Source organism: Myiozetetes cayanensis, unplaced genomic scaffold (genome assembly GCF_022539395.1).
Source record: "Myiozetetes cayanensis isolate MyiCay16 unplaced genomic scaffold, myiCay2020 scf26, whole genome shotgun sequence".
Classification (NCBI taxonomy): Eukaryota; Metazoa; Chordata; class Aves; order Passeriformes; family Tyrannidae; genus Myiozetetes; species Myiozetetes cayanensis.
The window spans coordinates 3,911,363-3,938,096 of record NW_026087477.1 but is presented as its reverse complement, the minus strand read 5'-3'; the positions used below and the strand labels follow the sequence as shown (position 1 = coordinate 3,938,096).

General features: G+C 59.0%; 3 protein-coding genes across 4 annotated transcripts in view; all 3 read right to left on the bottom strand.

The window, feature by feature from the left end:
• The window catches only part of EFNA2 (ephrin A2), a 36,280-nt gene extending 31,949 nt beyond the window's left edge, over nt 1-4,331 (bottom strand). The window contains exon 1 of the mRNA XM_050321296.1: nt 4,176-4,331. Within this exon, the coding sequence (XP_050177253.1) occupies nt 4,176-4,297 (122 nt within the window). The 5' untranslated portion in view covers nt 4,298-4,331. The remainder of the gene's footprint in view (nt 1-4,175) is intronic.
• Nucleotides 1-25,409, bottom strand: part of NDUFS7 (NADH:ubiquinone oxidoreductase core subunit S7) — a 95,847-nt gene extending 70,438 nt beyond the window's left edge. The window contains exon 1 of the mRNA XM_050321301.1: nt 25,405-25,409. Coding sequence (XP_050177258.1) covers nt 25,405-25,409 — 5 coding nt within the window. The remainder of the gene's footprint in view (nt 1-25,404) is intronic.
• Nucleotides 21,225-25,213, bottom strand: FAM174C (family with sequence similarity 174 member C). Of its 2 annotated transcripts, none has more exons than XM_050321300.1 (3): nt 24,936-25,213; nt 24,266-24,394; nt 21,225-23,680 (listed from the first exon to the last, which is right to left on the bottom strand). In XM_050321300.1, the coding sequence occupies exons 1-2, from the start codon at nt 25,181-25,183 to the stop codon at nt 24,277-24,279; spliced, it is 366 nt and encodes a 121-aa protein (XP_050177257.1). In that variant the 5' UTR covers nt 25,184-25,213; the 3' UTR covers nt 21,225-23,680; nt 24,266-24,276. The 2 variants fall into 2 exon arrangements, with proteins under 2 accessions (XP_050177257.1, XP_050177256.1); XM_050321299.1 differs by having other exon boundaries at nt 24,281-24,394.
• Nucleotides 25,410-26,734: the final 1,325 nt, after the last annotated feature.

Genomic DNA, 26,734 nt, shown 5'->3' with positions numbered 1-26,734 from the left:
CGCCAGCACCAAATTCCCCTGCAAAAATCATCCTGGCATCGTCTGTGCTCCCCCGACGGAGAGGTGGCACATGCAGCCGCCCTCGGCCTGGTCACAGCCCCTCGTGACACATGGGTGGGTGAGCTGGCTCTGGCTTGGGTGGTCAGTGGGTCACGGCCACGGCCACATCTCTCCTGGCCACGGCCGCCACGCTCCGGGCTCTCGGACAAAGCAACCAGGGCTGCGGCTCCGGGAGATGGGAACACAGGAAAAAAGGGGCACAAAATCCGATGGGATGGGGAGCACAATCCAAACCCCCACCCCAAGGCCACTTCACCCCAACCTCACCCCCCTGTGGCCTGGGCCCCTCGCCCCCCAAAGTCCTGCTCTGCCATCACCACTGGCCCTGAGCATCACCTGGCTCTGCAAATCCCTCTGCTAGAAACCATTTCTCCGGTTCCCGATCCCGGGATTGGGGAGTGCAGAGGAGCAGAACAGAAATCCCAGCTGTGCTCACAAACCACACCGAAAAATAATACAGAAATCAGCAAAGAGCTGTTCGGAGGCAGCGCCGTGACCTCGGCGTTAAACCAGGCCACGGGCACGATCCCGCCCGGACACAGGGATCTGTGCCACAAACACAGGCAGGGAACCCCCAGCACTTTGCACATTCCCGCTGTGGATACAGGCACACGGCAGCGATGGCTGCAGGAACACCGACTGGCATTTGGGAATGACGATTCCCTGCCCGTCACCCGGCTGTCGGCAGCGCAGGGGATGGGAACAAATCCCAAACCCTCCATCCTTCCTTGGCCTTCCAGGGGTTTCCAGAACAGGCCCAGGGCCGTGGGTCAGGATCCCAGGACTGGGGACCCTCTGAGGACAGGTCTCTCCTTCCCACAGACCTTTTCCCCCCACAGCGTGGAGGTTTTCCCAGATCCCTGTTTTTTTTGCCGCACGATGTGATGTAGGGCACTGAGACCCATCCTAAACGCGCTGCAGTGCGGGGGGCAGTGGGGGACCCCAACCCGCTGGGCGATGCTGGGTGCTCTGGGACACCCGGCTCGACCCTCTGCGCCTCGTTGGATCCCAAGGCAAATCCAACCCTGCGGGTGAGCGGCTCCTGCACCGCCAGCCGGGAAACACGGAGTGCCGGCGGGAAGAGCCCTGCCTGCTATGCCAGACCCCTGCCTGCTGTGCCGGACCCCTGCCCACCGTGATGGACACCTACCCACGGTGCCAGACCCCTGCCCACAGTGCCGGGTCCGGCCCCACAGTCCCGCCCTGGACACACAGCACCGGCACCAACGACCGGCCCGGCCACGGCCAACGGATCCACACCCCGAGAGTGACCATCGGCAGCCCCCGAATGTGCCACGGAGCAAAAATCCACCGTTCCACACGGCACCGAAACAGCCCGTTATTACACAATTCTGCGTTCGTCCTCCTTCGTTTCTTCCCAGATAACCCAGGAGTTCCAGCCAGCCAAACCTCTTCCCAACGCATCCGTGCAAAATCATTTAAAAATAAAAATAAACCTGTAAATCCACAGCGAGTGGTTAAATCTCTCCCCAGAACAGGGAAATTGCAGCATCCCGAGGTACCACTTATTTTTAATTTAGCCCCAATTATGAAATATAGAATTATTCTAATCTGGGCAAATCATATCGACCATGAGATTTATTCCTGTCTTTTATAAAATATAGATTGCTGTATAAACCTGAGGAAAAATATTTAGCGGCAGAGCAGGTCTGTGGGTTCAAACAGGGCATTTTAACCTTGGGTTTTTTCCCCCCTTTTTTTTTTAATCCCTTTTGATTTCCCCTTTATTAAATGAGGTGGGGGGAGGCTGAAAGAAAGAAAACGAGGGACCAGAAAAATCATAAATATGTTGTTCTTCGTTTTTAAGAATGAGACAGTCTTGTAGTAACTCCAGAGACAAAATAAACCCACCGCTGGGTTCGAAAAAGGGAATAAGCAGGAAACTCAATGGCAATTTCAATCTTTGCAACCCCTAATAAATTGCCTCGAATTCCGAGAGCCGAAGGCACAGGCGGGGAGCGCTGGCGACACGGGGCGCTCCCACATTGGGGGAATTTGGGTCACATCCCGGAGCCCGGCGCTGCGGACGTGCTGCTGAACCCACCAGCCATTGTCTGCTCTTCCCTCCCAGCCCCTCGCGCTTCCTCCGCTCCATTTTACTTCCCCCTCCTCGAAAATATTTTCCCTGCCAATAGCGGATTTAGGAAAAAAAATTATATACATACACATATCTATATATACATGGAATAATGATCCACCACGTATTTCCGAGGATAAATTCTCGGCAGAGCCTGCGAGGGGGCGAAAGGGACGGCGCCGACGCCATCACCGATGCCGGGTCCCGGGACGCCCGTTACCCAACGACCAACGGGCTACCTTTGGCAGTCAGCACCACATGGTAACCCTTGGGTGCCACATCCCAGCCAGAGGAACCTTTGGGTGCCAATTCCCAACTGCAGGAACCTTTGGGTGCCAAATCCCAGCCACGGGGACTCTTGGGTGCCAAATCCCAGCCACCGCCCCAACCACCCTCGTCCCTGGGATGCCGGAGTTTGACCGGGGTGGGGGGGCCTACCACATGTTTGGCATTTGGGAGAACAAAAGAAAAGAGCCCAAAGTGTGGGAGCTGGGGAGCACCAGGAGCAGAAACCAAAAACTTCGCAATGGGCAAAAAAAAAAAAAAAAAAAATAATTCCCTGGCTCTTACAATCCCCCACAAAAATGTGAGGGAGATAATAAAATCCATATGCACCACGGGCGGCCCGTGGCAGAGGCACCGCCGCCACGGCACAAAGGGATGGGCTCGTCCCAATTTCGGGGCGGTGTGAGGGGCACAAGTGGGTCCCCCAAGAGGACGTGTGGAGGTTGGATGGACGCTGGTGCTGGTGAGGGTCCTCGGCCCCGTGTGTGTCCCACCCGCTCCGGGCGCCGAAACACAGCCGGGAACTTCATCAGCTGCACTGGTGTCATCGAGGGAGAGAAGGAGCCACCGAGGGTCCCCTCCTGGAGCTCCCACCACAGCAGGGGATGAGCCAGAGGAGCCACCTTGCCTCGCTGGGAACGAGGACCAGGCCACACTGTGGCCCCTCGTCATGCAGGGACTGAGGGGGACAAAGAACCCCCCGTTTGACCCAGAAAACGGGGTAGCCCAAAGTCGGGGGCCATGGGGGCAGCAGCACCCACAGAGCACCCACAGAGCTCACCCCCCACTGCTGCCAGGGATGCTGCCAGGGCTGGGAGAACTTCGAGGAACTGGGGGGGAAATGGGGGTTCAGTGGCTGTTTTTTAGGTTTTTTTGCCTTCTATAAGTGCCCCCACAAATGAGCCCATTCAGACCCTGTGGGGTGTCCCTGCAGGGTGAGTGGAGGGTCCTGGGGGGTTCCAACCACCTGAGCATTCCCGGAGCGGAATGCCTCCTACTTCCAACTTGCCAGCAGTTTTGGGTTCCTCAATATTATGAACAAAGAAATAAGACAGAAACAAAACTCTCGCCCCCCAAAAAAACGCTGGGGGAGAAAGAACACACAGAAAAATTGAAATTCCAAACTGGAGCAGGGAAACGAAGCCAGCTGCGGAGATTGCACTTCCAGGATGGGAATGACCCGGGAGCAGTGGGGTCGGTCACCCCCAGCCCCGCACCCTCAGCCCCCCGGAGCCCCCCAGGCCGGTATTGCCGTTTCCCTCCAAATCGTCTTTTCCGGCCCCCTCCCGCGGCCGCACCCGCCGCTTTGGGTAGATTTCGGGGTTTTCGCAGAAGCTTCATCCTGGGAGAGGGACGGGGGTGGCGGGGGGAGGAACTTGAACTTCCCCGAAGTTGGGTGCGGAGGGGCCGGGGGGGCCGAGCCGCAGCGCCCGCCGCCCGCTCCCCCCGCAGCCCCAGGCAGGGAACGCGCCCCGTGATGCTCCCGGCGCTGCCGCAGCCCCCGGGGACGATCCGCCCGGGGCCCCGCGGGAACTTTCGGGGGAGGGACCCTCGGGGACCGCCCCCCCCTCCCCGGGGCCGCCCAGCCCGTTCACCGGAGCCCACCGGGGGTCGGAGCGGGACGCGACCCGCCACGGGCGGCGGCGGCCGCTGTCACCGGGTGCGTGCGGGGGGGAAACACCGACTGGAACTCGGGCGCCGCGGCTGCCCCCGCCACCCCCCCCCGCCTCACCTGGGGTTGCTCCGGTTCCAGTAGACGGCGAACCGGTCCGAGATAACTTTCCCGGTCTCGTCGGTCCAGACGCAGACGCCGAGGAGCGCGGCGAGCAGCGCGGCCGCCCCGCAGCGCACCATCGTCCCGGCGGGCGGCGGGCGCGGCTCCGGCCGCTTCACGGGGCGGCGGGGCCCTGGGGCCGGCCGGGGGCGGCGGGCGGGCGGCGGGCGGCGGCGGCAGGCGGGCGCCCAGCCCTCACCATCGCCCGCGGCCCCGGGCGCCGTCAGCGGGGGACTCGGGGGCGGCCGCGGTGCGGCGGCGCCGGGGCAGCCGCATCCCGCGCGCGGGCGGCGGGGACCGACCGGTTCCCGCGGCGCCCCGGGGATCGCCCCGGCACCGGGAACCTTCCCCCGCCCGCCCCCTCGCCGCGCCCAACTTCGGCCAAGTTCCTCCGAAGCCCCGCGGCGCCGCCGCCGCCGCCGCCCGGCACCGAGCCCCCGGTGCCGCCGCCGCCGCACCCGCGGGCTCAGCCCCGGGCCCCGCCGCGGGCTGCTCCGCCCCGGGGACACCGGAGAGACAAAGGCCGGGCCGGGAGGCCGCCGCTCGCTCAGTGCCGCCGCGCCATGCTGCGCCTGCCGCCCGCGCCCCCGCCCGGCGCCGCCCCCGCGCCTGGGACCGCCCCCGCGCCGCGCCCCGCCCCTGGCCCCGCCCCGCCGCGCGCCGGACCCGCCCCCGCCCGCCGCCACTGACACATTGTTGCCACCGCCGGCGCGCGCGCCCCGAGCGGGAACGGGGGGAACGAGGGTGACACTGACCGGGGGTCATACCGGCTGGGGGTCACACCGACCGGGGGTCACACCGACCGGGGGTCACACCGGCAAGGGTGGGAGAGGCGCGGTCATACCTGCGCGGGGTTGGGACTCTGCAAAAGGGGGGGGTCACACTGGCCAAGGGGCGCGTTTGGAAGAGGAGGGGTCACACGGGCTTGGGGAGCAGGAGGGAGGTTTGTGGGTCCTTTGGCTTGAGGCTGACAGGGGGTGTTGGGGCCCACAGCGGGGGGTGGTTGAGTGGGGGGCAGCCAGGGCTCGCAGCGGAGGGGACAAGGGACAGGGATGTGTCCTGCGACCCGCAGCGGCCAAGGCAGATGGACAGACGGGTGGACACCCCGCCCGCAAGAACATGTTTTCACCTCCAATCCAGGGATAAATTAAACTTTCCTTTGTCAAAATCTTGGAAAACGCTGATGGGAGTAACACAGAACTGGTGGCCTGTGGAGCCCTGGAGCTGCTGTGGGGCTTTGTCCAGCTCCAGGGAGGACAGGGAAAATCCAGTGGGATTTTTGGTCACAGGTGTGCCACCCAGCCACAGCTCTGGAACCAGATGCCTGAGCCAGGACAACCCATGGCCCTGCAGTGACATCCCTGAGCCAGGACACCCCTTCAGGCTGTCTGGGGGGGTCCAGTGCTCACTGGACAGGATCCCTTCCTTCCCCAGACCCCCCCAGTTCCCCCAGGTTCCAGAGGCTGCTACAGAAGGACGAGCGATACAGGTGGATTCTGGACCCTCCTCCCATGGACACTGGAATGTCCCCCTGGATGTTCTGGCATGTCTCCCTCGGTGTTAAGGTCTCCCCTGAGCCCTGCTGAGCCAGACCCACCACCCCCCCAGAGCTCCTCAGGTGCCTGCAGATGCAAAGAGGCTTCCAGTCGGATTCACAACAGCACCAAGGTGCCCATTAAGTCCATTGGGAGGAGCAGCTCCAGCACATCCCTCTGCCTGTCCTTCTGCTCAGCATCCAAATATCCCTGTAAATCCGTCTCCATCCGATGTGTTCTTCGGAGTTTGTCTGTGCTAAAAGCGAGGGAGAGGCCCGGTGTAAAACACCTCCAGCGCCGCATGGAGAGGTGGGACATAAATAAAATATGGACCCTCCTCATTATTTATTTAGCAAATCTATTTGGAAAAAACTCCACGGACTGTGGGGCTGCGCATCCCTCCCCCTCCCCAAAGGAAAACAAATAAAAGCCAAATTATCTTGGAATAACGCCGGCGGAGCGTCCTCCTGCACAGCAACTCCATCAAGGTTATCCATCTCCTCATCCCGCTCCCATCAGGATCCGTCTCCATCAAGCCCCCGACAGCCAATCTCCCTCCTGTCAGCGGACGCTGCCATAAACCCGGACACTTGTCTGTCAACTTTATTTGTTTCCATTTCTCCAGCCAAGCCGCTAAAAGCCTTTCCAGGCTCTCCGGGAGGCCCAGCCGTGATCCCTCCCGGCACGGGGACAGCGGGGGCAGCCCCAGGGGCAGCTCTGGGGGCACCCTCAGCCAGTTAAAATCTGGAGCTGCCACCACCCTCAGCAATTCCACCCCTGTTCTGTGGTGGAGGAACAGGAGCGATCCAAAGGCCAGGTGCTGTTGGCAGCTGGTGACGGAGTCATGGATCAGGGTGTCGGGTCCCCAGTGGGCACCCACCAGCCAGTGATTCCCAGGACAGCCCAGCTCAACCCATCGCATCCCAGGGCATCCCAGCTCAGCCCAGTGCACCCGGTCCAGCCCAGTACATCCCAGCTCATCCCAGTTCAACCCCACGCATTCCAGCTCAGCCCATTCAGCACCACCAGAAGTGCAGGAGATCACGGATCAAATTCCCTGGGAAATGGGGTGATCCATTGGGATCAGGCAGGAGCAGCCCCACACCCACTCCAGCATGTTCCTTCCCTCCCTCCCAGGATCAGTCCCAACAAGTCCCTGCCTGGGGGGACCCAGCCTCACTTTGAATGGAACGACTTCTCCTTCCCCAATCCTGGTAACGGGAAGGAAAACCTTTTCCAGGGTTTTTCTGGCTTCTCCACCAGCACCGGGTTGTTTTTCTTACCACACAAAAACAACTATTTGCCTTAATTACTGCAAATCCTGCAATTTCCAACCCCCAGCTCTGCGCAGGGGGCGAGGCTGGATGCAGGGAGGGATAATTCACACCCGCCTTCCTCAGCGTTAATTGGATCGGCCGGGAAATTATGGAAAATACTCGCTACTGACAGGAAAAAAAACCTTCCCACTAAAAAGGTGAGGAGTCACAGGGAAAGGGCCGGGAAGCGCCGGCGCAGAGCAGAGCCAGGCTGGGAACGGAGCTGCAACAGGAAAAAAAGGGGCCCAGGGAGGTCCCTCGGAGCTTCCGAAAGGGACACACGGGATCCGTGTGAGGGGCAGTCCTGGCTGCCAGGGGGATCCAGACACCCGGTACGGTGGCAACAGAGTGGTGCTGATGAGCCAACCGTGGGATCCTTGGCAGAGAGCCAGCGTGGCATTGTGTGGCATCCACGGGCACCAACCCCACGCACTGGAAAAGACCCCCATTCATGGACACCGACACCCTCACAGGCCAGCGAGGGGCCCACCCCTGCCTGGGGGTGCAGCACTGGGGACATCCATCAGCAGGGCCAGACTGTGGCACAGCTCCAGCTCCCTGGCTTTGCCCGCCTGCAGAGGCCACTGGCGCACTCCCCCCTCAGGTTCCCCGAGCTCCCATTTTATTCCAGAAACCAAATAAGCAGCCACAGAGGTGCAAAAGTGCAAAACCCCACAATGATACCCCAAATGTGGCTGCCCCCGGAGCTCCTGTGTGGCCCCCAAGACCCCGGGCACTGGCTCCCCTCCAGCGGGCCGGGGAGAGCCCCAAACCGCGGCTCAGGGTGGGAACCCGGAGCACGGGAACACCCAAACCCCTCCCGCAGCCGCCCCGCACGGACACGCTTTGCCCGGGGCAGCTCTCACCCTCCCCCAGCAGCACCGGGCATGTTCGGCTGCTCGTTAAAACACCCAGCCCCAAAATTCAGCTGCGGATAAACCCTTCCCACGCTGCAGTCGTGCTGGCACGGGCGAGGGCGGCTCCCCTTGGCTCGGTGGCATTCGGCGGCCGCTGTCCCTCGGCCATCGGGGCCGGTGGCACCGCTCGCAGCAGCGTCCGCAAAGCAATTTCCAAACATTAATTTACCCACAGCCCCTTCGCGAAGAGGGCGGGAACGGTGCGGGATGGCACCTGGATACCAACGCAGCCGACACCTGGAAAACCGGCCGGGAACCCCCCGAGGGCCAAAATCCTGCCCAAATCCTGCGGTTTCTCCCCAGAGCCGAGGCGGCGGCGGCGGCAGCGGCGGCACCGCATTGCTTAGGCAATACCCCCCTCTAGTGCCGGTGCCCCTCGCGGCCCCCCGGGGCCGGCACCGCGCACTCGGGTCACAGCCCCGGGCCCTGCTTTGACCGGGGGAATTGGTCACCCGGGAAGCCGTGCAGAGACCCCCACAGGACCCCAGTTCCATCCCAGACCCCCAGAACCCTGCAGCCCCCCAACCCCAGCAGCTCCCAGCCCCAAAAATCCACAGTCCCCAGCCCTGTAACCCTGCAGCCCCCCAGCCCTGGAGCCTCCTGTCTTGCAGGCCTCAGCCCCCTAATCCTGGAGCCCCCCAGTCCCGCAGCCCCCAGCCCCACAGCCCTGCAACTGTGTGGGGACAAGAGCAGCAGCAGCTCAGCCAAACAGCCAGGGGTTTTAGGGGGGCATCTGCAGCCCTTCACCCCTTTGGGTAGCAGGAGACCCCCATCCCTGCCCAGACCTTTCCCAGAACCCCACTAAAGGCGTTACAGGGACACAGGGTGGTGTCACGGCCATCACGTCCCTCTCCCACGGCCACCGACCCCACAATCCCAGCCCCAAGCCCCCGGCCCCGCAGCCCCCGCTTCCATCCGGCTGCGCTCCGGGAGCTTTTGAATATGGAAAGCACGGGGGAAAAGCGTTTTCTGTTCGGCCAAAACCCACCCAAGTGGAATGGGGAGGGGCGGGGGAGGGAGGGCAGCCCGAGGAGTTAATCCACTTTGAATTGCAGCGGCTCCAGCCCGCGCTCCGGGCTGACAGCTTGACAGAGACGGATTGGCAGCTCCCGAGGTGAGACATCCCGGCCGAGCCACGGAGCCGCAGGAAGAGCCAGCTTGGAGGGGGCAAGTTCCACCATGTGGTTTTCCAAGAGAAAAAAAATGGGGGAAAAAAATGAATCAAATAAAGAAAGGTGAGAGGGGAGGGAGAGCGGGGAGCTAGAATAGGCCCCAGCCAGGGAATGGGTCCCAGGAGCCCACCTGTCACAGGGACCCCCTGGGTGACTCCCCAAGCACTCCCAAACCTGCCCCTGCATCTGCAGGGCTCCCCAGTGTTGACACAACCCTGCTGGGACCAGCACACCATCGTCCCCTGGCTCCCATCCAGGGGCTGAGGGGTCCCCCAGCTCTGACAGGACTTGGAGCTGTGCATTCCCTCTGGGACCCCCGAGGAGCTGCTGGAATACAGATCAAAAAGCAACTGGGGGTGAAGAGGAACGGGCAGGAAAGAGCGATGCCCCCAGGGCCACACATCTGCTCAGGTGGGTGACGGGCGAGCACAGCCCCAGGCAGGGCGTTAAATCCTTTTGCTTGGCAGAAAAAGTCATTTTCCAGGCAGGAAAGAGCCGGGAAGGCGAGGCCGGCTCTGCCTCCCAGGGCCGCTGCCTGTCAGCAGCCGGGAATCACTGAACTACGACGGATGTCTCGGAGGGATGATAGGGCAGCGACCCTCATATTTTCTGCAGCGAGCGCTCCTGTAAGCTCCCTTTGTGCTGGAATGATGGGAATTCATTACAGACCACCCCCCGCCCCGCGCTGGCTCCCAGGGGACGGATCCGCCGGCTCTCTCCAAGGCTAAATGGGATTAGGTTATCTCCCGGCACAGATACCCAGACAGGAGCACACCGGGAAGCGGGAATCGTCCGCAGCATCCAGCCTGGCACCGGCAGGACTCACCCGAGCGCTCCAGAGCACCCAGCACAGCACCAGGGGGTCTCACTGCAGGGTCCTGGCTCACCCATCGGCACTGGTGGGACTCACCAGAGGGTTCTGCCTCCTCCAGGCACCTGCAGAGGCATCGCCACCAGTCCCTCCAGACCAGGATCCACTGAGGGGCTGCTCCTAAATGGACATGGAGAAGAGATTTACGTGTGAAGCTGATCCTGGGGATGTTTGGTGTCACTGTGTGTTTTGGGGAAAAGTCACCCCGCTGTTTGGGCGCCACCAAAGGACCCTCAGCCTGTGATCACCCCTTCAGCAAAGCAGGCTCTGCCCAGCCCTGTTTCCCCCGGGTTTGGTGCCAGCAGCCCTGATGCAGAGCCTGGCACAGGGAAGGTGTGAGGGCTGGGCTGGGATTCACCTGGGAAGAGGAGGGGGCAGCTGAACCCCAAAGACCACCATGACTTCCTGCAAACCACCACAACCTCACAAAGACCACCACGGCCACCATAACCTCCCAAAATTGACCACAACTTCCCAACGACCACCACGACCTCCTGAAGACACCGGCACCGAGCACATCTGTGCAGATCCCAGCACAGAGCCCTGCAGGGCCCGGCTGCGCCCCCAAAGCCTCCCGGTGCCCCCCCTCAGCGCGAGCACCAGCTGTGGGGTCGGTGTGAACACGGCTGCTCTTGCTCCATTCCCTCTCCCCACGGCTGCTGGATTCCCTCAGTCATGTCAGACAAACCCAGAGAAAAACACGTTTGACTGCATCAGAGTTCAAACCTCCACCTGGCCGCGTCCCCGAGCAGGGACCCTTTAATGCTGCGAAGATGTAAACTCCCCCAGGTCTTCATTATGTCTTACAGGCCCGATATTATATCAGATTATGGAATCATTAAACAAAAAATTGTACTCGGCGCTGTCCGGAGGGGCCTCCAGTTACCTTGTCTAAATATAACAGCATCATTTTTAACCGAGGAGCTGGTACAGTCCCCCGGGCCTTCATTATATTTCGTGGGGCTGGGCTGCAGCATCATCTCCCTCATCGCAGAACTCATCCTGCACTTGTGCCAGGGCCAAGGCCAGCGGCGCTGGACTCTCCCCCTCCACGGGGCAGCCCCTTGCTCTGGACTGGCCAGAGAACAGGCCCCAGGAGGAGCTGGCAGGGAAGGAGAGGGATGGGCTGACGGGCTGGAACAAAGGGTGGAGGGCGGGAGATGGAGAACAGCGGCGGGGAGGGGGATCAGAGCCAGGTAGCGCCCAATTATTTTAATTGCGTGTAGGTGCCCTTTCCGCTCGCTGGTGCGACAACATCGGTGTTTACTGCGCCGAGCAGAACCAATTATGTTTGAACATCGAGGGGCTGAGAGACAGCAAATCAACACAGCGGAGCGTGGGGGGCTCCGTTTGTGCCCGTCCGTCAGCGCCCAGCCAGGCATGGACCGGCGAGGGGGGCTCCCGGGATGGGGTCTGGGCAGGGAGCCCCACGGCACCCGGAGGGGAGAGGGAATAGATCTGTTTGGGAAGGAAGGGGTAGTAAATAAAGCTGTAAAGCCGTAGTTTCCAGCGGGGCTTCGACACGGGTTGTCAGAGCCGGCGGTGCGTGTGCCCCTGCCTTTGCAGTAAATAACTGTCAGCAATTAGGCAGCGGAGGGGCTGAGGGGGGGTCAGGCACGTCACTCACAGGCCGTGGGGAGTGGTGGCCACCAGCAGAGGCCCCGGGGCTGTGTGCCCTCAGGGCAGAGCTGCCTTTGCCCCTGGCTCACCCACAGCCAAGGCTCAGACACCCCAGGGCTGCTCGAATCCCCAGCCATCAGGATAGCGGCTGCACAGGCAGGGACACAGATCTGAAGGGCCTTTTCCCACCTAAACGATTCTATGATTCATTCATAGAATCCCCGGGTGCTTTGGGTTGGAAGGAACCTTAGAACTCATCTCATTCCACCCGCTACCATGGGCAGGGACAATTTCTACTAGCCCAGGTTGCTCCAGGCCCCATCCAAACTGGCCTTGGACACTTCCAGGGATGGGGCAGCCACAGCTTCTCTGGTCATTCTGTGCCAGGGCCTCCCCACCCTCACAGGGAGAATTTCTTCCTTATACCCAGTCTAAATTCACCATGGTTTGGCTTAAAACCATGACCCTTGTCCTATTGCAACAAGTCCTACAACACATCCCCAGGGGCTCCATGATCCTTGTGGATCCCTTCCCACCCAGGATATTCAATGATTCTGTGATCAGTGATGAACTGTGCCCTGAGCCTCACCCCTCCTGAGCTACCGCCGCCCTCCCCATCGCTGACATCTCCATCACCTTCCTCCTCTTCCTCCCACCCTGCCCAGCAATAATTGGCTCCCGCTCCCGGCTCTCCCCTTCCCTCCTCCCGGTTTTCACTCCCCTCTGCTAAGGGCAGATGTGGACTCGGTTCAGCCTCTGGAGTTCTTTGACACCAATAACCTCTGTCTTTGTGCTCCGGCTGCTCCCGCCCCCTTCCCAGGCTGGCACGGCCGTGCCCCCCGGCGTGGGGGGGCCGTGTCCCCAGCCTTGAGAAGCCCAACTTCAGAGGCTCGTTGGAGCTCAGCCCCGGGGGGGCGGGCGCGGGGGACCCCCAGCCCCCGTTCCTATGGCGACCGAGGATGCCGATGTCGCAGCCCGAGGCGGTACCTTTGGTACTTGCGGATCAAACGGGCAGGGCAAGCGGTGCCGGGGAGGGGACACGGAGTGCAGGGAATTTAATGACTTGGATTAAAACAGGAGAGCCGGCGGCTCCCTCAGTGCAGGGCAGGAGGAGGTAAAACTTCTCCTGGATGGGTTAAAATTCTATTAAATCTCTCCTTTTTTCCCCCCTCTGTCCTTGGCCGCTCCCAGGGTTTGGGAAGCACACACCCAGCGAGGACCAAGCCAGGATCCCTGGCATGGGCTGCAGGGCACCAAGCCGATGGATTTTGGCCCCATCATGCTCACCAGGGAGTTAGACAGAGGCCAGGAGAATCCTGCCCAACCCCAAATACCTGACCCCCAGGGTCCTTTCCAGGGTCCATGCCCTGCTCCAGTGGCCCAGGGATCCCTTTCCCCCCCTGCCACTGCAGGACAGAGCCCAGGAAGGGCTGGGAGAGGGCAAGTGCAGCCCAGCTCTTCCCTGGAGGAGCAGCAGGAGCCAGGGGGACCCTCAGCATCCAGTGCCTCCACACCAGCAAGGATTGGGAATGTGAAAGGGAAAAGGTGACTTTTCCCTGGTTTTGCCTCTCCTCACAGCCTCTTCTCTTCCCTTTCCATCCCTCTCCTTCCTCGCTGCTCTTTCCGCTCCGGAGCGTTCTGTGCTTTGCTGGGGCATTAAGAGGCGGCTGCTCAGACTGTTTAGTGAAGCATTAAAGGGGCAGGAAAACACTCACATCATGGGAGCTGAGAGCCCTGGAGCATCCTCAGGAAAAAAGCACCTCCCAATTCTGGGAAATAAGACATATTTCTGTGCTCACAGCGCCAGCCAAAACCCACCTCCCGGCTCTCGCCAGCTCCATTTCCAGCCCGGCCATCCAACATTCCACAGCCCCAAAAATCGATCCCTCCCCATTCCTGGCTGGGTCACTCGGGAGCATTTGGGCCACCACCCCAGCAGCCACCATCTGCCACCATCCAGCCCCTCACCAGCCCCCAGGAATATCAGTTCCTCACTCCTTCCTTCCTAAATCCAGCAGAAACCTGCAAACACCTCAGAGATAAAAGGGGATTTTCCCCCTTACAGGAGGTTCAAAACTCGACAGGTGCAGGCAGAGCTTGAGTGTTCCCTGTGCCCCATCCAAACTGGAGTCCCCTGGGCTCCAAATGCAGTGCCACACCTGGGAAAACCAGGAAAAATCTGGAAATCAGCCCCAGGGTGGTGCCCACTGGCACCACGGAGCCCATACAGGAACGTGGTGCTGTGCCCTGGCTGAGGACCCGACCTGGGTGTGCTCTTGGTGCTCCCAGCTCGGGGAGGTTTCGCTGCAGGGTCTGCTCTGGGCTCTGGGAAAGCTGGACCAGCTCTCCCATTTCAACGGAACGAGGAAGGACTGGTGTCTCTCCTGGATTAGTTTCCCCCTTCCCTTCCCTTCCCATCGTGGATTTGCATCTCTCCTTTGGGCAGCTTTCTGGCACATAAGGGGCTCTGTTGTGGTCTCCTCCCTCCAAGGGCTCTGTTTGGGTCCCCCCTCCAAGCGCTCCATTCAGGGCCCCCCCTCCTTCCCCAGCAATTGTTATGTTAAAATCCCCAGGACATGTTTCTGCACAGAATTAAAGGAGGGTGAGGAGGGGATTGTTTTCGTCAGTGTCTCACCGAGTCTCTGACCTTGAGCGTGAATAAAAACAAGAAAAAAGGAACTTTATGCAAATCTCCGGCACTCGGCACAAGGGGGAAAATAATAACGGCAAATGGAGATTAGGAATGCAAATCGACTTAATGAAGAGGCAGGGGCTGGGCAGGAGCTTGTTTTGCTCTTGTGCAGACGGCTCACCCCGTCTGGCCGTGCTGCACCCCAGGTCTGATCGGTACAAATTGTATCAGGGTAAGGAAAGAGAAGCACAGGGAAGGTTTAATTCCCTAATTATGGCATTGTTCATCTCCCCTGCTCACGGCCGCTCCTTCCAAGAGGCCTCTCACACCACAGCTCACAGCTCACCTTCCTCGAGTCAGCTCCCAGCCATTCACCACCCAAAACTGGCCCATGCTCACCCAGATCCTGCCGTGCCAGCACCGGATCCCGGGCTCAGGATCCAGTCCCGTGTTACGGGGCTGCAGCTGCTCCCGAGGGTCCAAGGGGACCCTGTGTCAGTGCTGCTGCAGCCACACGGAGTGGAACTGCCTCTTCCCACTCGAAATGCTCCTTAGAGTCACAGAACCACGGAATAACCTTAGTGGAAAGGGATCCACCCCCAGCCCTGCACAGGACAGCCCCAAATCCCACCTGTGCAGGGATGTGACTCTCCTGGGCCAAGCTCTGCTTTATAAAACCCTCAGCTCAGGGCCACCCTGCTGTGCTGGGAGGTGCTGAACACCCAGACTCACATGGGAAGGTGATCCCAAAGCTGCTCCATCACACACCCCTGGGTGATGCTTCCAGTGCTGCCTCACTGGAAGTTTGGAATGGTTTTTCTTTTTTCCATTAGAGAAGAATCAAGGTCGAGCCTTGCAATTTAAACAAGCCTTGCACTGGCCTGGAAATGAAATCAGGCCCCAATTCTGTTCCAAATGATGCTGGAACCCCCTGAGCTGGCTGAAACCTGGGCAGGATCAATTCTTGAGGTGCCAGAGCCCCCAGTATCCCACTCTCCCCAGTCCCACTCCTCCCTGAGACCAGGATGGCTCCCACCCCAGACCCGGGGCTCGGGCTGCCCTCAGAACACACTTTAAACTCGGCCTAAAGGTGCCAAAGAATTCCTAGAATGTTTAAAGGTGAGCATGGTCCAGGGGCAGTGACCTCCCCAAGGCCTGGAAACCTTCCCTGGGCTGCGGGGTGGTGATTCCCCACCAACACCAGGGCTGGTGATGCTCCCACCTCACAAACACCCCCCTTCCCTCCCTCCCAAACAACATCCACGGGAGAGTTTGGCTGGGAACGCGGCGCTTTAATCTCCTGGAAGCCTTTGACAACCTGTCTCGTCCTGGCTTTTAGCTGCGTGAGAGCTGCTCGTTAATGGAGCATTAACCTTGGAGAGCTGCTGCAATTACTCCAACACTAATTCTGACAGTTTTTGGTGTATCTGTTTGTTCTTTTGACAGGCAAAAGGAATTTCTTTTTAAAAGCTGTTTGATACATTTGAGACCTTCTGTCCACATTTCCCTTTTTTTCCGCTGGAGATGGGAGGGTGGGGGGAACGTGAGGAGGGGGAGACGCCGCCTTCCCACGACACCTCGTACAGGCACCAGTCGGGATATTTCCCCCCTCCCAAGCCCCTTCCCACCCCTGTTTTAAGTCGCAGAAGCGTTTGGTCTCTCCTGACCTCATTAGGGTAATTAGGAAACCTTTTGAAGCTGGGAGAATGGCTGCGAGCGGTGGGAAAGGAGGAGAGCGAAGAGGCTCGAAAGGAGCACGAGGATGGGGAAAGGGGGAGAAAAACATCTTCAGCGGCAAGGAGGAGGTGACCTGCAGCTCTGCTCCCATGGAAAGCTCCTTAAATTGCCTCTTTTAAGAGGATGGAAATCCAAGTCCTGGTTATCCCTTAAGACCTGGGCAGCCAGGGAGCAGGGAAGGAAAAAGGTGATGGGGCAGGCGCGGGCTGAGCTGAGGATTCTGCTTCCATCTCTGATCCACCACTGCTTCCCTGGGTGCCCTTTGGCAAATCAGCTCTTGCTGTGCCTTAATCTTTCCTTCATTTGAAAAGAAGGTTCTCTACATGTTATTTTCTATGTGGGAAACACAGGCTTTGGAAGGAAGGGGCTCTCTCCGACTGCACAGCTCCAAGGAAAACCAGGCTGCTCCCGGGGACTTCCGCCCCTGGAAATCCTCCACCCTGGAAGTTGTGCCAAAGAACACCTTGACCTGAAGTCTGATAAAGCCAGAGGAACATTCCTGCCCACTTCAGGTGGAAGGAAAAGCCACTTTCCAAACCGGCCAGAGCCCCCAGGGATCACCCACACGTGCCCGGGTGACACGAATGGGAACCTTCCTGAGGACACCCAGCCCTCCCCTTCCTCTGCTAAATGTGGAAACGTTTTCCCTGCACTCATCTGAGCCAGTCGAGCAGCCCAAGCGATGACTGTGGCGAAGCTAAACTTATCACAGGGATAAAACCTCCAGTTCTGAGGGAAAACCGCGCTATCGCAGCCCTTTGGTACCGACCACAAAGGGCACAAACCTGATACCTCCCTGTGTTCTGCAGAAAGAGGAGTTTGATGTGAGAGAAAAGCGGATTAAAATAACACTGGCGAAATAAAAGGATGAGAATACACCAGCACATCCCGGTACCAGCCAGATGTGTCGGTGCATTCAGAGTCTGAGCCGCCACGTCCCCGGTCCCGCTGAGCCCCTGGCCCCCCACTGTCCTGCTTGGGGGTCCCCATCATATGACGAGGCTCCCCAGCCACCCCTCATCCCTCCAGGAGAACATCCCATAGGGAGCTGCTCCCCAGGGTGTCCCTGGCAGACAGAGCCAGACTGCTCTGTCAGACTGGGCTTCAGCAGGATCATGGAATCCTCAAACGGTTTGGGTTGGAAGGGACCTTAAAGATCCTCCAACTCCACAGGCAGGGACACCTTCAACTATCCCAGGTTGCTCCAAGCCCCGTCCAGCCTCGCCTTGGACACTTCCAGGGATCCAGGGGCAGCCACAGCTTCTCTGGGCAACCTGTGCCAGGGCCTGCCCACCCTCCCAGCCAGGAATTTCCTCTTTATATCCAGTCTAAATCTAAGCCCCTTTTAGTTTGAATCCATCACCCCTCGTCCTATCACAACAGGCCCTGCAACATCACCTGGAGTTGGCCCCGGTGACCCTCAGGATGTCCTGGGAGAAACACCCTGGGTTTGCAGGTAGAGCAGAATGTGCCCCCCCAAAGCCTCAACCCCCCCAGCTGCTGCTCAGGCACGAAATGCCCATCAGGTTTTCCCTGTCAGGAACAGCCTTTCCTGCAGTTGTGCGGGAGCGGGGGTGGCTGGGCTCAGCTCAGGCTGAACAATGAAATAATGGGGATTATTTTAAGTACGTGAGGTTTTATTCTTTAAAAGAGCGAGAGTAATTAACCACCGGAACGTATTAGCAGCGTATCAGGGTGGGGGGAATGTTCCACGGCAGGGCTGGAGCCTCTCCAGGGAAAACCTTCTGCCTTCACCTCCCGGGGAGCAGGACAAACCTGCCTGTGCTCTGTGGGGGCTCAGCACGACCCCGCAATGGGCTCTGCTGGCTGCAAACCTCGAGAGCCCCATTTCCAGCCTCCCATCAGCCAGTGGATGGGAGCATTTCCAGGGTCCCCAGGTGCCCATGGAAGCACTTCCACCAAATCAGAGCCAACATCCCCATTTTCTGGTGATTCCACCCTGCAGGTGCATTGAAGTTCCACCCCCACCCCAACAGGTATCCCTGGACACAGAGTTTGCCTCGTGGCTTTGATCCAGCAACGTAAGAAGCAAAGCCTGGAGTGCAACATCCCAGGCATTGTCTCCAATTTAATCTTCAGGCCGTTTCCCCCCTCCCTGCACACGCAGCCCCAAATTAGCATGTTCAGGAGCACAGAGCCCCTTTCATGTTTACTCATCCTTAGATTGCAAAAATTGTTGTGTGAATTCCTTCTCCAATTAGCTCTGGTACTCAAAAATAAAATATTGTTCCGTTGCCAGCACAGTTCTGATCATTCCTGTCCTTTATACTTTTATTCCCCGGAGTCACTTGAAAAGAGAACGCTCCTTCCTCCTCCCCTGCAAAGCCCCTTGGAAAATTTTTAAAACAAAAAAACAACCAGCGATTCTAAAGGAAAGGCTTTGGTGGCTGAAGTGCCACTTCCATTCACCTTTCCATGATGGAAGGGAAAAAAAATAAAGATCAGAAGAAGGATTTAGACAAAAAGCCAACTAAGTAAAGGTAATTTCTAATACAGAAGAATCTGCTCGTTGTGTAGAGGTGCTTTGTTGAGTGGAACAGAACAGACATCAGAGACTCTGCAGCAGGTTTTCAAGCATTCCCAGCTTCTTTTCCAACATGCCACCCAATTCCACACCAACCCAGAGGCGCATTCTGGAGTGCCAGTGCCCATGGAATGAAGGCAAGGAAGACCACGCAGTCCCTGCCCACGACGAGCCCCGGCCAGAGGGACACGGGGGCAGAGCTGTGAGTGCAGCTGAAAACATGCACAGAGAAGCTCTGCTTCCAAGAGCCACCCACGGTCACCCCAAAGTCCCCAAAGCCACCCAGGGAATGTATGAGCAATAAATGGGACAGAACTTGGGACATCTTCCCTCAACCACCCTCATCTCCTGACCCACTGCAGGCCTGGCCCCAACAGGACTGAGAGCCCAACTCGTTCAAGGTGACAATCCCCACCCCAGAGAGCTGCCCATGGAGATAATCCTGGGATAGTCTGGGTTGGAAGGACCTTAGCCCATCCAGTCCAACCCCCTGTCATGGGCAGGGACATCCTCCACTAGCCTGAGGTGCTACGAGCCCCGTCCAGCCTGGCCTGGGTTAATGCCACCTGTGAAAACCAAGGTTTGGTACTGGAGGGATCCACCCCCACGGCAAAGAACCCTGAAATCCATGAATGGATCCTTTACCCATTCTACCTTTTTGCACATATTATCTGTAAATATTCTATATTTCTTTCTTTTCCCTCCTTGGGTAACTGCAAGGGCTTGGACCGTCTCTTCTCCCGTAGAGTGACCAGAAGAATCACACACAGGCTGTTGTCACACACAATAACACACAAAAAACAAACCCACCCAGAAAACAACTTGATACACGAGCCCTGATGAAAAGCAGGGGCCGGGGAGCAGGAGAGGAGCTGTCTGTGCCAGCCCCCCTGGCTGTGCCGCAGCGGGGATTTCACACCCACGGCGGGAGCAGCAAACAGGCTGCTGGCATCACAAGAGCTCCCCAGCACTCCACCGGCCCGCAGCTCCCGTTCCAGGGAGGGAAATTTGCATCCAAAGCATCGAGAGCACTTTACCTCGAGTTTCAAATGAATTCAGAGCAGATCCATGCCGCCAGCTTGTGTTTGTGACTGGAATCCCAGGCAGCGCCAGCCGGAGCCGCTCCCCAGCGAGGGCTCGGGAAGGGGGGATGGCACGGGGGGAGCAGGAACAGGGACGGGAAGAGGGGGGAGGACAGCACAGCTGCAGCTGGTCCAGCACCACAGGCCACAGCAATTAGTGCTAATTGGGGTATCAGCCCCCTGAGCCTGGAAAGGAACGAGTACTGTCACAGCTCCCATACAGAGCTTGGAAGCACAGAACCGTGGAATTATTTCGGTTGGAAAAGACCTCCAGGATCATGAAAACCATTCCCCCACCACTGCCAAGGCCGCCACTAAACCATGTCCCCATGTTTTTTGAACACTTCCAGGGGCAGTGACTCCAGCACTGCTCCTGGGCAGCCTGTTCCAGTGTGGATCCCTTCCTTTTGGGGAAGGAATTTCCCCTAATACCCAGTCTAACCTGACACTGTCCTGCCCTGTTAGTTCATTAGCACTGCAGCTAATTTGGCCCAGCCGGGGTGCCCTGGGGGTGCTGCTGGGCAGGGCTGGGTGTTCATGTCTGTGCTGGAGCTGGTGGCTCCACTCCTTCCCATCAGGGCACCTCAAAACCTTGTCAGTCCCAGAGTCATAAAAATCCTTCCCAAACAAGTACCGACAGGGCCAGGTGAGACTCAGGGCAAGAGCCTCCCGTGCCACTGGGAGAGCCCCTCCCCAGGCCCACAGCTCCCCAGGAGCCACCCCAAAACCTGCTGCTCCCCCACCCCGAGGCCAAGAGACACAGGCCCCGAAGGGCACTTCCCAGGGGGCACTTCCAGCTCATCCCAAGCAACTGCTCGGGGGAAGATTTGCCTTCCAGGACTTGTTTCCAGCTTCCCCAGGTGCTGGCAGTGCCCTGGCAGCCGCATGTCTGGTCTGTGAGTGCCATCTACAGGGATGCCCTGTGCCCCAGCCCCCCGTGCTGCCCTCCAGCCCCACAGAACACCCACCAACAAGGAGGGTAAGTCAGGGAGTAAATGAAACCCTCTTCCCCCTCGGTGCTCCTGCACCAGAGCAGGCAGGACCTGGGGACACAGCCCAGGGCAGGGTGGGACAGGGGGAATGTGGATTCTCATTTCTCAGTGCCACTGATCCACACAACCAGAAGGAGATGGATGAGAAGCAGATGTGAGAGGCAGGGAACGCCCTCGGTTTTCTTCTGGGTCTAATTCCTTGCAGGGAGGAGCCAGGACATTCCCATTTCAGCCTGGACAAGTCTGGGGGGACATTCATGGGGGTCTGCAGCTTCCTCAGGACAGGCAGCTCCAATCTCTGCTCTGGTGAGCAGGGACAGCACCCAGGGAAGGGCTGGAGCTGTGCCAGGGCAGGCTCAGGTTGGGTATCAGGGAAAGGTTCTAACCCCAGAGGGTGGTGGGCACTGCCCAGGCTCCCCAGGGCAGTGGGCACGGCCCCAAGGCTGCCAGAGCTCCAGGAGCGTTTGGACAACGCTCTGAGGGACAGGGGGGGACAAGGTGAGCAGCAGCCCTGAGAGCATAGAGGGGACAGTGTCACTGTCCTGTGAGAGGGAGCAGGGCAGGGCGAAAACCCAACAACTCCATAAATCCATGAGCCCACCACAGCAGCCCCACCCCACAGGCACGGAGGGAGGGGTGGGCTGGAATGCTTTATTCCACTTGTTCCAGGTACAAGGGAGGGAATGCTGCAATGACAGGTGGTGTTTAAAGATAAATCAGTGACTCCTCAGGAGGGTGAAACAGGAGCTGCTCCTCGTGGAGCTCAGACAACACCATGCTCAAGGGCTGTTTATTGACTCCACAGCACCCATCCTGCCACAGGCCCCTCTCCCAGCACCTCCCGGTGCCGCAGATCCCATTCCAGGCACGGGAACACAACAGGAGCACGTGGTGAGCGACAGAGCCGAGCTCACTCTGCTCCCCATTGATCCCATCAACCCCTAGAGGGCCCAGGTGGGCTGGGCAGGTCGACACCCACAGCAGAGCACCCACAGAGCCTCCCAGAGCAGAGGGATCGTGTAAACTTCAGAAATTCAGCTTTGGCTTAAACAACAGTGACTGTTCGGAGGTCCAGCCTGAGGTTCCCTCTGACCCAAACCATTTAACAATAAACAAATCCTCCGCTCCTGCGAGGTGAGGAAACTTGAGAACTGCAGACCCCACCTGTCCAGCAAGAGAGGAGTCCAAGGAATGCTCAGGTTTAATCACTTCAGGTAAAGGAAGGCCAAGGAATGCGTGGGTTGCAGTGGACTGGGACAGTGGGGCTCATTTGGGTTCAACAGCACAAGGAACAACTTTCCAGAGGAACTGAAGAGCCAGGGAAGTCACCAGCACGTGCAGCCCTGCAGGATCAATGGATCCCTGACCATGGATCACAGGGAGGCGGCAGCCGGACTGAGCCATCCCATTCCCACACGGAACCTCTGCCTGTTTCCATCTGCAGCAGCTCCATGAGCAGGGAGCACCTGGATCGGGTGTGACAGGAAAGCAGGGCCCATCCAAGCGCTGGGAGCACACGGCAGCGTGATTAAAAACACGGATCTGTGTATTTTAAAATCTTTTGGGCGCGTGCGAGACAGAGCTGCCGTGGGGGTGGGATTTCTCCAGGAAACCTCCCCTGCCCTGCCTGGGGAAACACAGCCCCTCACAGAGGATCCCAGCAGGATCCCAGCACTCCATCCTCCGCCTCAGGGGAGCCCAGAGCACCAGCCAGACCCCAACGCTTCCCTGTCCCCTCCTGCAGTGTCAGCTGTGCCCCCCAATCCACATGGGATGTGCAAACCAAAGGAAAGGAGCCAAAGACATTCCAAAGACATTCTCAGTGTTCACCTTAAAGGTGACTCAGGGACCTCCCTGCCCGCAGGGCAACTCCCCTGGCTGCTCCAAACAAAGGCACTGCCAGCCTGGGTGGAAATGGGATTTAAGGATGCACTGACAGTTTCCAAGGACAGGAGCACCTGGCAAGCAGTTTCCACTGTTTTAGCAGCAGATCCACCCGACAACGACCTCCTGACACATTCACCTTCGGTCCTACACAATCAGATCCCAAATTATCCACACAACGGGCTGCAGGAAAGGTCCCAGCTGAGTACCAGCAATGGAGTGAAACTCCAGTACCCTTGAGAGGAGACAACTCACAGTTCAGGGCTGTCCTGAATCACAGTCAACAGGGGTCAGGGTCCCCTTTTTCCAGTCATCAGCTGCTCCAGGACACTCCTCACACCTGCAGTTCAGGTGCACCACCTCACCCCAGGTGTCTCAGTGTCCAGACCCTGGCAGATGTCACCCACGTGTCCCTGGTGTCACCCTGGTGAGCACACGACTGGGGCTGGGCAGAGCAGTCCAGGCACTCCCAGCCCCACAGACCACACGGATGTGGCTCCTCTGGAGAAATATCCCTCTGGGTTGTGGCCCCTCTCATCTGTAAACGTGTCTGTAAACCCAAGAATGACCCGGATTATCTGTGTAACTGCTAATCCTGCAAAACTGAACCCGTTTAACTCATTCCCAAAGCTGTTCTGTCTGAACTATCACCCCCCCACCCCGTTTCCTTACAGACACCCAGAGCTCTCCCAGCTCCTCCTGGGCTGGAGCTCATTACAGATTCACTTCCCAAAGAAGTAACCTGATATTGCATGAAGGAAAGAGGATCAGCCTGGAAAAGGAATCCCCTCATCTGATGCTTCCAGCTGACCCCCAGGGCTGAGACAGGGAGATATGAGTACCCTGAAACACCAACACCCCGGGCACAGCCCAGAGCTCGGATTTCACCTGCTGAGCATCCTCCAGGAGCATCACCTCAGCATCTCCCCATGCACTGAGCAGCTCCCAACGCACCTCAGCTCCGCCTTTCCCCAGAAACGTCCCCAAAAATGCACGTGAAGTAAACAGGTTTGGTCCCCTTTCCCCTGCCCCAGCTATGGAAGGTTGGAACTGTTAATTAAGAGTCACTGTAAGCAGATATGAAACTTGAGCACTGGAGATTCCACTGGGCTTGGACCCTCTGTCAGTCTGGGCAGGTGGCGCCGCTGGTCCCGAGTCATCTGCAAAAATAGGGAAAAGAGGAGACAGCCAAAAATCAGGGGGAGCATGGACAGTGTGTCAGGGGGGAGCTGAGGGCTGGGCAGCTGCTGAGGTGACATTCCTTGAGCTGACACTCCTCGAGCTGACATTCCTCCTCAGCTTAAAAGACCCTCCCCAGAAACTGAACTTGTGGGAAGCACAGTTCTACACAAGCAGGAATGGATGCCCTGATGGGACTGGGAGTTTGAACTGGGATATATGACTTGGAAGCAGCTCCTAAGCTGGAAAAAACCAGGAATTTTTGTTTTCCTGTCTAACACAGGGAGGCTTAGACTGGGCACAAGGGCTGCCTCTCCCTCCAACAGCCCTTGCAACCCCCCAGCAGTGTCCAAATCAGCCGGGGACGTCCCTGTCAGTGAGACCTTTCTGGGTGAGAAAACAAGGAAAAGCGAGATAAATCCGTGTGCCAACACAGAGACCACACGCAGGCGTTTAATTTATGCAGATCTGTTTGCAGGAGCCGTGCCAAAGCTCCCACGACTCCAGGAAAGGAGCCTCAGCCCCTCGTGAGGAGGAGAGAAGCACACAAAGCACACAGAGCACACCAAAGCCTCCCTCACCGCCGCAGGTTCCGCGTCTCGAACACGGTGTCCTCGTCGCTGTCGAGGGAGCCCAGCTCGATGTTCTCGTCGTGGCTGGAGAGCAGCCCGTACTTCTTCTGGGGCTTCTTCAACCTGAAACGGGTTTGGGGCTCGTTCCTGGGGCCCTCGGGCCCGCGGCTGAGGGGCAGGGAGGGCACGGGGAGCCGCTGTCCCACCGCAGGGACACGGGGCCGATCCGAGCCAAAGGGCAGAGCAAACGGGACCCCAGGGAGGTGGTTTGTCATTGCTAATTACCCCGGGTAATTAACAGTGGCGTGGATTTACAGCAGCACTGCCAAAGGGATGCTCAGGGGAGCAGAGCCCTGGCTAGCAGAGGGAGGAAGGGAGGGAAGGGGGATCCAGGGAAAATGGGCACAAACCCTGGGATTAGGAGAGGTCTGAGGCAGGCAAGGGGACAGGGGACATCGTGATCGGCTCCAGGAGGACCCAGATCAGGACTGGGACTGGCAGGGGCACGGCCACGGGGGGCAGGCACGGGACAACCGGGGCCAGGACAGGCAGGAACACATCCCAGGCCAGGGGAAACCGGGACCGGGGCGAGCAGGGCAGAACCCCGGGACAGGGGACAGCGGGACCCGCAGGGACACGGACACAGCCCCGCCGGGGCACTCACCGGACCGCCCGCAGCACGAAGTAGAGCGCGGCCAGCGCCGACAGCGCGCTCAGCACATACACCGCCCGCCTCAGCACCGGCAGCCCCGACCCCGCCAGCAGCCCCGGCCCGGGCGGGCGCCGCGTCTCCGGCGACGGCCGCGTCCCGTTCCCAGAGGCCGCCCGAGGCGCCTCCGTGCTGTTGGCCGTGCCGGGGGCGGCGGCGCGGCCGAGGGGCAGGAGGAGGAGGAGGAGGAGCAGCGGCCGCATGGCCGGGCCGGGCCGGGCCGGGAGCGGGGCGGCAGCGGCGGCCGCAGGAAGGCGCCGGGACGGTGCGCTCGGCGCAGGCACCGCCCGGCCCCGCGGAGCCGCTCGCGGGTTCCGGGGCTCCGCCGTTCCGGGCTGCCCGCTCTCGGAGCCTCGGCGGGGCCGACATTTCGCCCTCGGCATCGTCGCGGTCCCCTCCCGGCCGCCGCCACCTCCGCGGGGCCGCCATTTCCCCCTCGCTGCAAGACCCCGTCCCTCAGAGCCGCCATTTTCCCCCCAGGGTCGTCCCTCCGCGCTCAGGGCCGTCACGGTTCCCTCGGGGCCGCCATTTCCCCCTCGCAGCAAGACCCTCTCCCTCAGACCTGCCATTTTCCTCTCAGAGTCGTCCTTCCTCCCTCAGGGCCTCCATTCCCCCCTGAGGGCACCATTTCTCCCTCGGGGCCGCCGTTTCCCCCTCACAGCAAGACCCTCAGGGTTGTCCTTCCTCCCTCAGGGGCGTCACTGCCCCTCCAGGGACATCATTTCCCCCGAGTTGTCATTTCTCCCTCAGTGTCACCATTTCTCTACCACAGCAAGACCTTCTCCCTCAGAACCACATTCCCTCCTCAGTGTCACCATGAGGGCCATTCCCACCGCGGGAACACTGCTGGAAACAGGAGCCTTTTGAGCGTTTCTAACCACCCTCTTGTTCCTCCCCAGACACTCCACCCTGACCAGGGCTCTGTCACTGCCCTGCAGCATCACTCTACTCCCAGATTTCCCTCAGGGAAGGGCCTCAAGCTGCCCAGACACACAGCACTTTAAAAAAAGGCATTTTGGTGAAAAGTGGGTCACCCAAGCTCACGCCAGATGTCACATCAGCCCCGTGGCACCCAAACAGATTCCCGAGGATGCCACTTGGTTCTACATCCAGCCCCTGGATCCAACAATTCCCTCATCCATCCATGCAACACATCATTAACGCAGCGCTGTAATTAGCATTGCCAAAAATAACAGCACCTCACCCAGGCTCTATTTTTGTATCTATTCATTATTCCTACCTGCATTAAAGCATCCTATTTAGGAAGGTCTTACAAAGCATTATTTCTTAGTATTTTCAACTTGAATTCGTTTAAACCTCACCTGACTGCATTTTTATCAGTCAAGGCTCCACACACTCTTGAGGTTTTGTTATATTTAATATCCTTCTGGGGCTCTTATTACTGGCAAATGATATGCAAGGCATCCTCAGGGCTCACGAGTGAGCATCTCACCTGCCACCTCACCAAATTCTGAGTTTACCCGTTAAAAAACAGGGAGAAAAAGGCAAGACAAAGCAACTGTTAACACAAGAAAATTGGGCAGGAGCAGCTGACGCCATCAGAAACTCACTGCCCTCACCCTGCCATACCCTGCCCAAAACAGTGTCAGCCTCTCCCAAGATAAATCCTACTAATTATTGAGCTGCCCCATTTTTGGAATTTTACCAAAAATAAGACCTCGTTTTCCATGAAGATCAGGCATCGATCTGCTTGGAGCCCCAACCACCACAGCATCAGTGTGTTCTGTGCTCTG

What these genes read in the sequence shown, in the direction of transcription:
- FAM174C (XM_050321300.1), bottom strand. Translation starts at nt 25,183, where the DNA reads ATGCGGCCGCTGCTCCTCCTCCTCCTCCTCCTGCCCCTCGGCCGCGCC. An exon ending in TTCGTGCTGCGGGCGGTCCG is followed by an intron (nt 24,395 to 24,935) that starts GTGAGTGCCCCG and finishes AACCCGTTTCAG; the next exon opens with GTTGAAGAAGCCCCAGAAGA.